The 15,307-nt window shown below is 36.9% G+C and overlaps 1 protein-coding gene across 7 annotated transcripts in view; it reads left to right on the forward strand.

The window, feature by feature from the left end:
• Positions 1-490: 490 nt before the first annotated feature.
• The window catches only part of LOC127813058 (uncharacterized), a 148,334-nt gene continuing 133,517 nt past the window's right edge, over positions 491-15,307 (forward strand). For 5 of the 7 annotated variants that reach the window (XR_008026057.1, XM_052353779.1, XM_052353783.1 and 2 more), the window contains exons 1-8: positions 491-848; positions 1,136-1,229; positions 3,077-3,174; positions 3,292-3,812; positions 3,913-4,123; positions 4,223-4,534; positions 7,165-7,318; positions 7,427-7,564. Coding sequence is in view for 6 of the 7 variants with exons in the window: in XM_052353779.1 (XP_052209739.1) it covers positions 672-848; positions 1,136-1,229; positions 3,077-3,174; positions 3,292-3,812; positions 3,913-4,123; positions 4,223-4,534; positions 7,165-7,318; positions 7,427-7,564 (1,705 nt within the window). In the remaining variant the exon portion in view is untranslated. Of the gene's footprint in view, positions 849-1,131; positions 1,230-3,076; positions 3,175-3,291; positions 3,813-3,912; positions 4,124-4,222; positions 4,535-7,164; positions 7,319-7,426; positions 7,565-15,307 lie in introns of those variants that run through there. The other 2 variants (XM_052353780.1, XM_052353782.1) reach the window with 2 other exon arrangements.

The following is a 15,307-nucleotide window of genomic DNA, read 5'->3' on the forward strand; positions in this document are numbered from 1 at the left end:
GGCGATATCGGACCTCGGTGATAGAGCCTACTATACAACGGAGTGGCGGGGCTAGGGTCCCCCGGGGTGGACTCTGACGCTCAAATCAGTAGAATAAATGCAAGTAGTAATAACTGTGAGAGCTGTAGAGTTTGGTCATACTTGGTGAGGACTCTTATCTTTTATATGTAGGGGTATTTTGATATGGCGAGTAAGACTATTGGCGCGTAGGGGTATTTTGATAATTTTAGGTGGTGCCACGTCAATACACATATATTTAGATTATAGAGAGTGGTAACAGAAAAAAAAAATGATAAATAGATATATATATATATCTACCTTATATATATAGAGTGATAAAGAGAAAATGAAAGATCTATTGAAGAAAAAAAAGAAAGAACATTAAAAGAGTTAATTGAAAAAGTGAGAGTATTTTTATTCAATATACATTAAAAGTCTTAATTTTATAAAGGTTTTTAAGTGTCCTATGTTTGAAGTTTCGTGACGAGAGTCCTATTTTTGTAAATTTCCATAACAGGCGCGTAGGAGAAACAACACTTCATTTTGACAAAAACCCTAGTCCTAGGGTTTATTGCAGCCAGTCGAATCGATTGTGTAATAACAAGCATACTGTACATTTCCGGCGAGCAGCACCGGTTACTTCTCCTTTCTCTCTCTTTCTTCGGGAAGATATGTCTGAAGCGGAGGCCAAAATTGCTTCTGCTTGCGTTGATTCACTGCGTAATAGTCTCCGGCGAGTCCCTCCGGCGGCCGTTCCGGCGATGTTGGATTGCGTTGTAGATTCTACCGGCTTGTCTCCGTTCTTTCTTTTCTCTTCGCTTCTCGATGCGTTCCCCGGTGTTACCAAGGTATCACTGACTGTATGAAGTGAAGTGTAGGTCCAACATTACAAAATTAAGTTTGGCTGCTGGGAAAACTGGCAAACCGGACAGAGATTCCTGTGCATAAATGTTATTCTGGTTACTTAATTGGGATAGAAATTGAATGAGTACTTCCGCCTGCTTTGCGCCTTTATGCTGTAACAATGGAATTTGAGATCTTAAAATCTGTCGCCTAACGTTTCTCAGCAGCCAAACAATGTATGAATTCGATTATGTTGTTCAGTTTCTTATTGGATAATTATTTTGTAAGACAGGGCGTTTTCGAGGGAAGTGAAAAACTTGATTTGGAGCATCGTGATTATATTATGTCTTTTATGGGCGCACTCTGTCATCTCCTCACGAAATCAGGTGAGTTACCTTCGCCAGTTCTTCTTTTCTGTTATTTGATGGAACACTTTCTGAAGTCCAGTTCGAGACAGAATTTCTTTTTCTGGTCTGATTCAAAGAGGCAATATATGTGAGTTGTTTTTTTTTTTTTTCAAAATTTAAAACTATTTATAAAAAATTTTTACAGACTACAACTCCAACCAAATTTTCTCCCAAAATAAAACTCTTATATCAAACCCATTTCCTTGTCCAATGCCGCAGAAAAATCTCAGATTTTGGTCAGAAGGGCGAAACTGCTAATGCGGTTTTTTCATTTTTGAATACCAAAATGTTTGAGCACCAAAATATGAAAACAAAAGATTTAAAACGTCCCTGACCACCAAGCATTTAAGAACCAACTCACCACAACTCATGCACATGAATCACTGGGGTAAATTTGACCTCTCGTACCTTTGAAGATTGTTAATGGTAATGGATAGATGCTATTGTACAGTTACACGTATATCAATGTATAATGTTTCATATGGACTGCAATTAAAAATTGTGTCTTGAGTGATGGCAATTATGTAATTCCAAAACACCACCTCTCTTTCTTGAACACACCAAAAATGCATCCTCAGTGTACGAGGCTCTCTGCCTTGCAATGGGCAAGAGGGAGTTGTTTTTATATGCAAACCTACGCTTGTTTTACAAAGAAGTTGTTTCCACAACTTGAATCTCTTAACTTCCAATCACCAGGGAGCAACTTTATTGTTGCTACCAAAGCTAGACTTCTTTCTTGAACCACCAAACATGTGATTTTTTACCCTTCTATTCTTTATCCATCCTAGCCAAAAATGTATTCTTCCCATGAGTGCATGTGATCTGAGAATATATACAATGCCACATTTATTACACAGGATTAATAATCTCTCTCATTCTCTGTAGTTAACAAACATAACAATCCTTTGGTTGGTGGAGGGTAGAGGAAGATGAAGAACAGAAATAGAGGAGAGAGAACAAAGTTGTTACAGTAATGTCAGAATAAAGAAAGGATATGAGAAAATAATAGGAAAAGATACTAATAGAGGTATTGCTGGGAAAAGTGAAACAATTTAGAGATGTGAGGGGCAAGGAAAGAGAGAGTAAAAAGACTACCTTCCATTTTCATATACTATTAAGGTATTTATATACTTATATAACCTTACCAAACTAGATATCCAAACTAAAGTAAGAAACAGAGTCAAAACATAAGTTTCCTTTCTCTTCACTGTTCCTAATTCAGACAAATTATAATGTGATTAGAACTTTTAGTCTCTGTCGTTATCCCTGACTGAGGAGAGTAGATGAAGTACTTTTACAGTTTTATTTAAACTATCTGGGATTGAAATAATAGATATTTTCTTAAAAAACTTGCATGGTGTAAACATCTAAATGAAATATCATATAAATATTTCCCACATTTTTAGACTCCTTGCTTTCTTATCATCTCTTCCTCTTGTGGTCATTGCATCCTCTCCTTGTTGATCCCCATTGATAATGTTTACGAGATTTAGGCATTTGGCTTCTTTTTGTTGATATTTTGTTTAGTGTTGAATTATTACAGCTTCTATATATCCCATGGATGCAAGGACTCAACCCATTTTTCTTTTTTTTGAAGCTCTACTTGCAAGAAAAGAATTGTTGTCGTAGTGTTACTCACATAGCATTGTTGTTTTAATTCTTGGTTCAATTATCTTTGGCTTTGTAGACCAGGTTGGCAGATATTTTATGTGCTTTGCCACCAATGAAGAATCATTGCATGCATTATTGATTGATAAGTTGGGAGGTAGGATACATGTGGTAAAACATAGTGTTTATCTGCATTTTCATGGATTTTTTCTCTGCAGGTGCTAGTAGTTATGGTGCTTTGCAGTCATTTATTTGGAAGATCTTAGTACCACTAATGAAGCTGATACAAGCACATGATTCTGAAATGCTTAATGAGGTGATGGGAAGCCCACATTACTGCCCTGTGAATTACATATACTTAATTGTAGTTCTTCAATTCCTTGATGCATGATATGGCATGTTTCTTATTTTTTTTGCATGATTATGGTTTTAGGTAGCAGATTCTTTCTATCGTGTTGTGATGGAATTGGGAGCTTGGGAGATTGTAGAAACAACCATGGTGCCATTTTTCCTTAGATTGGTAGGTCTGTCCTTGGGGATGCGTCAAAATGAAGAATTGGCTATTTATAGATGGAGCAGATGCTCAGTTTTCCAGGGCATAGGTTATCTGCCAATTGATTCAGAGTTGAATAGAGACTGTATGATGTTGCAAAGTGAATTGTTCCCATTGCATATATCATGCCGTATTTTAACTTCAATTCTGGATTCTGCCATAGAAAGTCAATGTGCTGTTGGAAGCACGTCAAAATCAAGTTCAGCTAATTCGAACTGTGCAGAAAAGTTAACAAAAAACTTGCTGTGGGATCTTTATAACATGACCATTCGAATGCTTATGCAAAGTACAGCACATCGCTCTTGTGCAATTAAATTACTCCTACCAAACATATTTAAATCATTTCTGTCTCGTCATGCTTTTGAAATCTCAGTTTGTGGGCAGACATATATACTTTCTAGGTAAATTGGCTTTTGTTTGTTACAGTGAATGAACCCCAGTGAAGGTACTAAATGTTATGTTTTAAGTCAAAAACTGACTAGATACTTGCTAATTTTTCAGGAAGCATTTTTTTGAGAAAATATGGGCATGCTGCAAAACATTGTTCTCTCTGGGACTTTCAGAGAGAAGAGATTCATATAGTGTGCTGTCTCTGTATGTGTCTTTTTTCTGTTGCATTCATGGGCATGAAGATGATTTTGCAGGTGAACGAGAAGAAGGATTTCAAATAAGAGCAGACAAAGAATTCTGGGATGAAATAAAAAAAGGCCTGGTACTTGCATTCAGCAATGCTTGATTAGTTTCCCTAAAAACTTTGATTTGCTTCTGGGTTTTTGATGCTTTGGGAATTTGTTTCCTCTTAATATCCTAGGTTGACAATGAGGGGTTAGCGAGGAAACAGTCATTACACATATTGAAGACAATGCTTCAGATAAAAGAGAAAGATCAGTGCCACTCTGGTGTTTTAGAGGTGGTATCCAATGGGAAAAGTTCAGAGGCTCATGGTTTGACGAAGAGGGGGCGGTGGGCTGACAAGGAAGCCAAATCATTGGGCGTGGGGAAAATATTAAGTTCAGTGCAGCCCTCTTTAAACAATCAGCAGAAATGGGGAGCATTCTTTCTTTTGTATGAAATGCTCGAAGAGTATGGTACTCACTTGGTTGAAGCAGCATGGAATCACCAGGTAATTTTTATCATTCTTTTTGAACTTTAACATAAATTCTCTCTTTGGACTGCTAATTGGGCATAATATTCATTGGTGCTTCCTCTATATAAAGCTACTTGATTTGTAAAGAAATCATTATGTGGAATGATAATTGAATTCTTATGTCTCTCTCAACTCTAATCTCCTCTCGTTCCCATCTGATTTCCCTGTTCTTTCTCTATTCTTGCTGTTCTCCCCCTCTATCTGGCTAATTCTCCCCCAATTCTTCACAATTTCCACTCCCTTCCTATTCTTTCTTTCTTGATTTCTTCCAAATTCCCTTACAAACCCTAGATTAAACAATTTGTTTGCTTTACTATAAGTATTTAACATTGTTTATTTTTTATATAAATATAGAACATTTGTTATTTAACTTATATTTTTGTGTGTTAATGTTATATATTATATTGTCTGATTATCTTTTTCATATTAAATGTATTCTTTTATTATTATTTTTTAAAATTTTGCACCTTGCTTTGATCTGTTGAGCACTTTTTTAGCGCTTAGTGCTTTGGGCAACATAAGGTTCATAGTGCCTTTTGCCCCTAACTACCTTGTATATACCTCAATATTTAAGTGAGATGGAGTGAAGAAAAGATCCATCCTAGAGGCACTATATGCACCAAGTTTGCTACAAATATATTTAATTCGAGGACCTCTGAGAGACATAGTGAAGACATCTGCTAACTGGTCATTGGAATTGACAAAATATGTGGTAATACAGCTTGATAAAATCTTCTCTTGGATGAAGTGACAATCTATCTCGATATGTTTGGTCCTCTCATGAAGGATTGGATTGGAAGCAATATGTATTGCAGTTTGATTGTTGCAAATTAATCTCATTTGTGATATCTCTCCAAACTTAAACTCCTGAAGCAATTGTTTTAACTAAATAAATTCATACGTTGCCAATGCCATAGCACGATATTCTGCTTCTGCACTCGATCTTGCAACAACCTCTTGCTTCTTACTTTTTCAAGATACCAGATTTCCTCCAACCAGAACATAATATCCTAAAGTAGACCGTCTATCAGAGGGAGAACCTGCCCAATCATCGTCAGAATATCCGACTACCTGAGTATGACCTCTGTCCTCATACAATAGTCCTCTACCTGAGGCTCTCTTAATATACTTGAGAATCCGGACTATCGCATCCCAGTGGCTATTGCAAGGAGACTGTAAAAACTGACTGACAACACTGACTGAGAAAGAAATGTCAGCTGAGTGATAATGAGATAATTAAGTTTTTCGACTAGCCTATGGTATCTCCTAGGATATGCAAGAGGCTCCCCTTGTCCTGGTAAGAGCTTTACATTAGGGTCCATAGGAGAATCTATAGGTTTACCATCAAGCATCCTAATTTCTTCCAGAATGTCTAACAGATACTTTCGTTGAGAGATAACAACACCAGAACTGGACTGAGCAACTTCTATGCTAAGAAAGTACTTAAGTAACCCCAAGTCCTTAGTCTGAAAATGATGGAAAAGATGTTTCTTCAATTGAACAATACAATCTTGATCATTACCCATAATAACAATATCATCCTCATAGACAACCAAGTATATACACCTCCCCTGTGACGTGTGTTTGTAAAAAAATGAATGATCAAACTCACTACGAGTCATATCAAAGTCTTGAATAACAGCACTGAAGCGACCAAACTAGGTTTGAGGAGACTGTTTCAACCCATATAGTGAGCGACGGAGTTTACAAACCAATCCAGACTCCCCCTGAGCAACAAACCCAGGAGGTTGCTCCATATTAATCTCCTCTTGAAGCTCACCATGTAAGAAGGCATTCTTAATGTCTAGCTGATACAACGGCCAGTGGCACATAGTTGTTATAGAGAGAAACAAACGAATAGAGGAGATCTTAGCAACAAGGAATGATAATTTGCCCAGGCCTAGCGCGACCCAGGCGGCTAGGCGTCGCCTAGGCCGCCTAGGTGCTGATTGGGCACGATTAATTGAGCCTGATGCCTGGGGGGTGCAGATTTGGCCTGAATTGCAATAGCCAAGAGCCGCCTACCGCCTAGGCGGGCCTTTTAGAACATTGAATAGAATTACTTACCTAGGAGACGTAGCTATATAAAGCTACTAGATTTGTAAAGAAATCATTATGTCTATGCTTTCTCTCATTATACAAATTAACAGCAAAGTCATATTGAGCCCTCCTTATTGGAATGGCTCATTATAAAAACTTCTGACTTTACTCTCATTATGCTAACCATTGTTTTTTGTATCTTTGAATCACTCAATTTATCTCATTCATGTACTTCAGAATTAGTTGGATAAGCCACAGAATCACATTCAAGAAACAAACATATCAGTTTTCAATATAAATGTAGTGATGTGGGTAGAAAAATGCATGATTGACTATTTGATAATTATATTAGATAAGTCAATATACAACCAAAATGTTATATTAGGTTTTTGCAAAATCAATCAACTGAACTCAGTGTATGAGCAAAAACCTGAAATTAGTATTTACTTTATTGGTTTCTGAAAGGGCTTGTAACCACTGCTTAGTCAGATCTGTGACTATAATTTTAGCTATTATCAGCCTATTACAGTTGTTATATGCTTATAAAATTCATATTATTTTTGCAGATGATCCTGTTGCTGCAGTATTCTTTTCCACTTGAAGATTCCTTGATAGCTGTTGATGAAGGACGCATTCAAAATCAGATAGATCCATTGGCAGATATATCCACATGGCTACCTATTTTGTGGGAGAGGGGTTTCTTGCATGACAATCCTCATGGTACCAGTAATTTGTCAATATGCCTAGTTATTAATTGGTATCAAGTTGGTTTATTGTAAATTTAGTCAGTTTACGAATAATTACTGTCCTTTGTCATTTTTATTGCAGTAAGGTGCTTGGTCATGGAGTCTTTTTTGGGCATTGAGTGGAAAAATTATGGACACTGCACCAAATTAGTCCCTGAAGATTTTGTGCTCGGTCCATTTATTCAAGGATTAAATGATCCCATGCACCATAAAGATTTTGGTTTGTTCTCAATTTGTTTTTTCTCTTGCATAAAACATGATGTCAAACTATATATATATATATATATATATATTTTACTTCATTCAGCTTTAGGTGTAATGACCATGAATTATTCTGTATGTGCTTTCAACTTTCTATTTGCAACTTGATATAAGTTTGGCATAGTCCTAGAAGGTGGGGAACATGGCTGTGAAACTGTATGTTTCCACTACTGGAAGCTGAAATTTGTGGACATTATTTGTTCTGAACTTACTTAGAACTTACGGTTTGGGCGGCCCATTCTTAGTACCCATGAAGGAAAAAAGAGAATAAATTCTGAATAAGTGTTATATTTAGTAACTGTAAGAACATAAGCCAGATGACGGAACAGTAAGAGTGCCTGAAAATTTTTGTCCCTTTATTTATTGAAAGGAAAATTTTATAGAACAGTTATAAGACCAGTTTTGTTGTACGGCTCAGAATGTTGGACAGTCAAATACCAACATGAGCAAAAGACGAGTGTAGCGGAGATGAGGATGTTAAGATGGATGTGCGGCCATACAAGAAAAGATAAAATTAGAAATGAAGTTATTTGTAATAAGATAGGAGTAGTGCCAATAGAGGAGAAGATGAGAGAGACTAGACTAAGATGGTTTGGTCATGTGAGAAGGAGACCAAGAGACGCTCCTGTGAGTAGAGTTAATGAAATGGAACAATTAATCAAAAAAAGAGGTAGAGGCAGACCTAAGAAGACTTTGAGGGAGACAATTAAAGTTTGATATGAAGTGTATGGATCTCAATGAAGATATGACAAAAGATAGAAATACATGGAAGTCTAGAATTCATGTAGCCAACCCTACATAGTGGGATAAAGGCTGGATATGTTGTTGTTGTTGTATTCATGGATTCTTTCCTATTATTATGAGATTGGTTTGGTTTCTGTTTGTTTAGTTTTTGTTCCTTTATTTTGAGCACTGTTATTAAAATTATACGAGTCGACTCGATTTATATAGGAAACGAGTCGACTCTATATGGTGAATCAAAATTGTAGAAGAATTGACACCGAATCGCATGAATTGCACGAATTGCAAGCAAAAAAATTAAGACACCTAAAATACCCATAAAAACCTACTCTCAAACAGAAAAAAAAAAAAAAAAATAGAGATTGAGTTGAGATACTTGTAACGTCATAAGTAAAGCAGAATTAGGAAAAAAAAAAAACATAGATTTAAAACTAAGTTAATGTATTTGTGTAAGTTTGAGTTGAATTCTAATATATTATATAATATAGGGCCAAGGAACTTGAAGCTAGATAAAAAAAGGAAAAGAAAAAGTTGTTGAAGATAAAGTGGAAGAAGAATTGAATTTAGAAATGATTGATGGTGACGATAATGTAGAGGATGGAGAGTAAGTGGATTTGGCTATGTTTGAAGACAAATAAGAAGATGAAAATGATGAAGCTCTTGAACTTGACTATGATTGATAACTGTTAGTAGCTAGGGTTTCCCTAAGTAACAAGAAACAATAGCAAGAGTAATGTTTCTGTATTGGGAAAGATGGTAGCTAATATGGAATGATTCAATCATTGATTGGTGATTGATTAATTGATGATTGATTGATTGATGATTGATTGATTGATGATTCAATCATTGATTGGTGATTGATTAATTGATGATTGATTGGTGATTGATTGATTGATGATTCAATCATTGATTGGTGATTGATTAATTGATGATTGATTGATTGGTGATTGATTATATATGTTTCCTAGATTGATTGACTGTATATATTATTTCCTAAAAGTAAAATTGTGTCTTCTAGATTAGATTATGTTTCCTATCTTGGTTGTATCCTAAATTGTATAGATCATAGGATTCTTTCCTAAAGTTAGTTGTTTCCTTTTTTTGTAAAGAAGCTTGTATAAATCAAGCTTTTCTAGTGAATAAAAAAGTGAAACAATAAGGTTATTTTTTTCCAAAACTTAACATGGTATCAGGGCCCTAGGGATTGTTTTTGTTCTACAATTCTCTGGGATCTACAAAGCCTATCCTTACCAGTCTTCCCATCTTTCGTTTGTCATCTGAATCTTAGCTAAGAGATGTCTTCCGTCCAAGAACCTACATCAGATGCAGCCAATTCCTGCCATACCTCAGAAGTTCCAATTGCTGGAACTCAAAATGGGACCTTGGGAGGAGAATTGCAGTCTCTCCGAGCAGCCTATCGTTTGAACGGGAAAAACTATCTAAAGTGGTCACAGCTGATCTAGACCTTTCTTAAAGGGAAGGGGAGGCTTAGCCACTTGTTAGGAATGGGCCCAAAAGAAGGTGATCCAGCGTTCGCAGCACGGGACGAGGAAGATTCCTTGGTAATGTCCTGGCTTTGGAATTCCATGGTTCCAGAGATCAGTGACACTGTCATGTTTTTGACCACAACCAAGGATATTTGGGAGGCCATAAACTTGACCTATTTCAAGGTTAAAGATGCAGCCCAAATCTATGAAATACGGGCAAGGGTGGCAGCAATCAAACAAGGCTCGAAGACCATCACGGAGTATGCAAATATGTTGCAAACTCTATGGCAAGAGCTAGATCACTACTAATGTTTGAAGATAAAATGTAGTGAGGATGCTGCACTCCATAAGAGATTTGTTGAAAAGGAGTGGATATATGACTTCTTGGCCGGCCTCAACAGTGAATTTGATGCAGTCAGAGTGCAGATTCTTGGTAAAGAGGATTTACCTTCCTTGAATGAGGTAATCTCCTTAATAAGGGCATAAGAAGGGAGAAGGGGTGTGATGCTAGAAGCTATCTCCGGTGAGAGTTCTGCCCTAGTGTCTTTAAAAACTCATAATCAAAACAAAGGCCCTAGGGATGAAAAGAAACTAGTGGATAGGGATTCTTTATGGTGTACCTTTTGTAAAAAACCTAGGCACACCATAGAGAAGTGCTGGAAGCTCCATGGAAAGCCATCTGGAGGGGGACCAACAAGGAGTCAAGTGCATATAGCAGCAGCCAACAGTCAGCAACAATTGGAATCAAGAGGATTGGAGCATGGGGGATAGTCTCTTGAACTCAACAAGGCAGAAATTGAAAGACTAAAAAATTTTCTGGGATTTCTAGACAAAAAGGCAGAAAAAGGTAGCTCTCTCGCTCTCACAAGTATTGCTTCCTACACTTTTTCCCTACATGCTTCAGAAACTTTACACCAACATTGTTGCATCCTAGACTCGGGTGCTTCAGACCACATGACATCCCATCCACAATTGTTTACTTCTTATAATCCTTGTCCTAGCTTTAGAAAAATTACAATGGCGGATGGCTCACTCATTACCGTTGCTAGTCAAGGAGATATTCTTCTCAATGATCACCTAACCCTCAAGAATGTCCTTCATGTCCCCAAATTATTTGCTAATCTTATATCTGTTTAAAAATTTATTGAGGATACTAATTGCAGTGTATCTTTTTATTCCAATGTCTGTGAGATACAGGAACAGGGCAAGAAGAGGATGATTGGGCTTGCTAGGGCTAAAAAGGGGCTTTATTACCTCGAGGAATCAGTAGGGCCAGACAAGAAGGAGTCTCTTCCTCTTATGTCATGCCTAGCTCAATCCAACGAGGATGAGATGTGGTTACAGCATTATAGAATGGGTCATCCCTCATTTCTTACTCTCAAATTAATGTTTCCTAATTTAGCTAAAGGTCTGGATTTTAGTCACTTTCATTGTGCTGATTGTGAACTTGCCAAACATAAAAGTGTTTCTTTCCCTCTTTCTAATAAAAGGACTGATTTCCCCTTCTCTTTAATCCATAGTGACATTTGGGGTCTATCAAGTGTTCCTAATATTTCTGGGACAAGATGGTTTGTCCCAATTTTAATCCATAGTCACTTTCATTGTGATGGTTTATTTTTTCCAATTTTTACAACATGGTTAAGACTCAGTTTGGGGTAAATGTAAAGCGGTTTAGATCTGATAATGCTAGAGATTTCTTCAATCACACTCTATCCGCTTTCTTTCAACAAAAGGTATTATTCATGAGTATTCTTGTCCTTACACCCCTCAACAAAATGGGGTGGCCGAGAGGAAAAATAGTCATCTTCTAGCTGTTATTCGAGCACTTCTTTTTCACCATAATGTCCCTCAATATTATTGGGGAGAAGCAGCCCTAACTGCCACCACTCTTATCAACAGATTGCCATCTAAAACCCTAGAATCTCAAAGTCCTATTCAACTATTGATGAGTCATTTTCCTGACTTCCATGTGACTAGTAATTGGCAGCCCAAGATATTCGGGTGCACGACCTATGTTCATATTCCTATAGCCAATAGAGGGAAACTGTCATGACCCTATGAGTAATAAAAGGGTATTATTGTAATAGGGTAGAATAGTTTGTTAGGGATATTCTAGCAATTAGTTAGATGCACATGGCTGCATGTGCAAGGCTGTTAGGGGACAAATATGCCTATATCAGGCTGATGTAAATGGAGGGGATGATATGCTGAAAATTATTGATTGAATCTCTATTTTCCTCTCTCCAATTCTCTCTCTCGTTTCTCTCTATTACTCTCTCCCTTTCTACTGATTTCTTCCCCCATTTCTGCCCCATTTCTCCTCCTACAATTCTGATTTCATTCCCCAATTCCTCTTCTAACCCATCACGGACCCTAGGTTCGTGACAATAACTAGATCCTCGTGCCTTGAAATGTGAAATATTGGATATTTATCTACACAAAAAGGCTATCGATGTTATCATTCTCCTTCAAAGAAATATTTTGTATCTGCTGATGTTACCTTTGCTGAAAATGAGTCGTACTTCAGATCATCAACTATTTTAGAACAAAATCAGACCTTGATTAATAGGGATTCTTCCTTTCTTCCTGACCCTAATCTGTTATCCTTGAACCCATCTCCTAAACAGAAAGACTCAAAAAACATGACACCTGAGAAAGCTTCACCTTCTACTCCTCGGCCTATGCAGGTATACTCAAGGAGGAATAACATCCAATCTAGTCATATGCAAGCTCCTGCATCCTCTACAAGTCCTAGTCCTACGGTCTCTATAAGCAGAAATAAGACTGACAATCCTACCATTTTAGAGTCATCACCAGGTATTCCCGCAACCAATTCTCTTGATATGACTCATATGAGCTCTACAAAATCTGCTGAAGCTATTGTCCAACCAGATACCTATGACCTTGATTGGCCCATTGCTCTAAGAAAAGGGAAAAGAACTTGTACCAAGCATCCATTACACCTATTTCTTTCTTTTTCTAAGTTGTCTCCTACCCATAAAGCCTTTCTTACCAGCCTACATACCATCCCTATTCCAAAATGTTTTTCTGAAGCTATAGGGAATAAGAATTGGAAGGATGCCATGGAAGCTGAGATGACAGCCTTAGAAAAAAATCAGACCTGGGAAGTGGTAAAATTGCCTAAAGGAAAACATCAAGTGGGTTGTAAATGGGTCTATACTGTGAAATATAAGTCTGATGGATCTCTAGATCGGTACAAAGCAAGATTGGTTGCCAAGGGATATACACAAGTGTATGGGGTAGACTATTTGGACACTTTTGCACCGGTGGCTAAACTTAATATAGTTAGAGTCCTTCTTTCGTCAGCTGCTAATCTAGGTTGGCCATTGCATCAGTTTGACGTGAAAAATGCATTTTTACACGGTAACCTAGAGGAGGAGGTATATATGGAAATACCACCAGGTTATGAAATAGCCACACAAGGGCCGGTTGTATGCAAACTAAAAAAAGCCCTGTATGGACTGAAACAGTCCCCACGGGCTTGGTTTGGGAGATTCACGAGTGTTATGCTTGGCATGGGGTATAGACAAAGCCAAGGAGACCATACTCTTTTTATTCAACATTCGGCCACAGGGGGAGTAATTGTGTTAATTGTGTATGTAGATGATATTGTTGTTACTGGCAATGACAAAGAAGGGATGACTCAATTAAAGGAGTGCTTGTTAAAGGAGTTTGAAATCAAAGATTTGGGGAGATTAAAATATTTCTTGGGAATAGAGGTGGCTCATTCTAAAGATGGCATATTTATATCTTAGCAAAAATATGTGGTAGACCTTTTAAAGAAGACCAGATTGCTAGGCTGCAAAGCAAGTGACACACCCATTGACCCAAATCATAAGTTGGGAGAAGCTCTAGAAGGAGATAAAGTTGACAAGGGAGTTTACCAAAGGTTGGTTGGAAAGTTGATATATTTGGCCTATACTCGGCTAGATATAGCCTATGCTGTGGGGGTGGTTAGTCAATTTATGCATAACCCAAGGGAAGTCCATTTTAAAGCTGTGTATCGAATACTCCACTATCTAAAAGGAGCACCTGGAAGAGACATTTTGTTCAAAAAGGGAGAAGCTATGACCCTTGAGGCTTACGCAGATGCAGACTATGCAGGCTCTGTTGTAGATAGAAGATCTACTTCCGGATATTGTACTATGTTGGGAGGCAATTTGGTAACATGGAGGAGCAAAAAACAAAATGTGGTGGCTAGGTCAAGTGCTGAGGCAGAATTTCATTCCATGGCTCTAGGTATGTGTGAATTATTGTGGCTAAAAATTCTTCTAAATGATCTCAAGATTTAGTGGACTACGCCTATGAAGCTCTATTGTGACAACAAATCGGCAATCAGTATCGCTCATAATCCTGTTCAACATGTGACAACAAATCGGCAATCAGTATCGCTCATAATCCTGTTCAACATGACAGGACAAAGCACATTGAAGTAGATAGGCACTTTATCAAGGAGAAATTGGATAGTGGGCTGATATGCACACCATACATCTCATCACAAGATCAATTAGAAGACATGCTAACTAAGGGCTTGCCTGCACTAGTGTTTAACAGGATGATAAGCAAGATTGGAATGCAAGATATACACGCCCAATCTTGAGGGGGAGTGTCAGCAGCTAGGGTTTCCCTAAGTAACAGGAAACAACAGCAAGGGTAATGTTTCTATATTGGGAAAGATGCAGTTGATATGGAATGATTCAATCATTGATTGGTGATTGATTAATTGATGATTGATTGATTGATGATTCAATCATTGATCGGTGATTGATTAATTGATGATTGATTGGTGATTGATTGAGTGATGATTGATTAGTGATTAATTATATATGTTTCCTAGATTGATTGACTGTATATATTATTTCCTAAAAGTAAAATTGTGTCTTTTAGATTAGATTATGTTTCCTATCTTGGTTGTATCCTAAATTGTATAGATCCTAGGATTCTTTCCTAAAGTTAGTTGTTTCCTTTTTTTGTAAAGAAGCTTGTATACATCAAGCTTTTCTAGTGAATAAAAAAGTGAGACAGTAAGGTTATTTTTTTCCAAAACTTAACAATAACTAGTGAAGATTATGGACAATGAAGTTTATTAGTAGCCTAATAGTTGTAAGTTTTTTTTTTTTTCTAGCTTGTTATTTTGAAAGTGGTTTGGTTTGGTGCAATTTGAATTTAAAGGCAACATGAATATATTTTTGGTATAATTTTAAACTTAGCAAATATATTTAGAAGTATTATTTATCTATTTATATTTAAAAGAATTGATCATGATGGGAACATTTCTTGCCTTGTAGGCAAGTGTCTTTCCCATTGGCCACATGATCCAACATATTTATTAAAATATATTATATTTTAATATAATTTATTTATTTTCTATGAATATATATTATTTATAGTTGAAATTAAGAATGTGTACTGAATCTTATGATTTTATTTGATTCTCGATTCACGATTCATAA

This window comes from Diospyros lotus, chromosome 11 (assembly GCF_014633365.1).
Source record: "Diospyros lotus cultivar Yz01 chromosome 11, ASM1463336v1, whole genome shotgun sequence".
Taxonomy (NCBI): Eukaryota; Viridiplantae; Streptophyta; class Magnoliopsida; order Ericales; family Ebenaceae; genus Diospyros; species Diospyros lotus.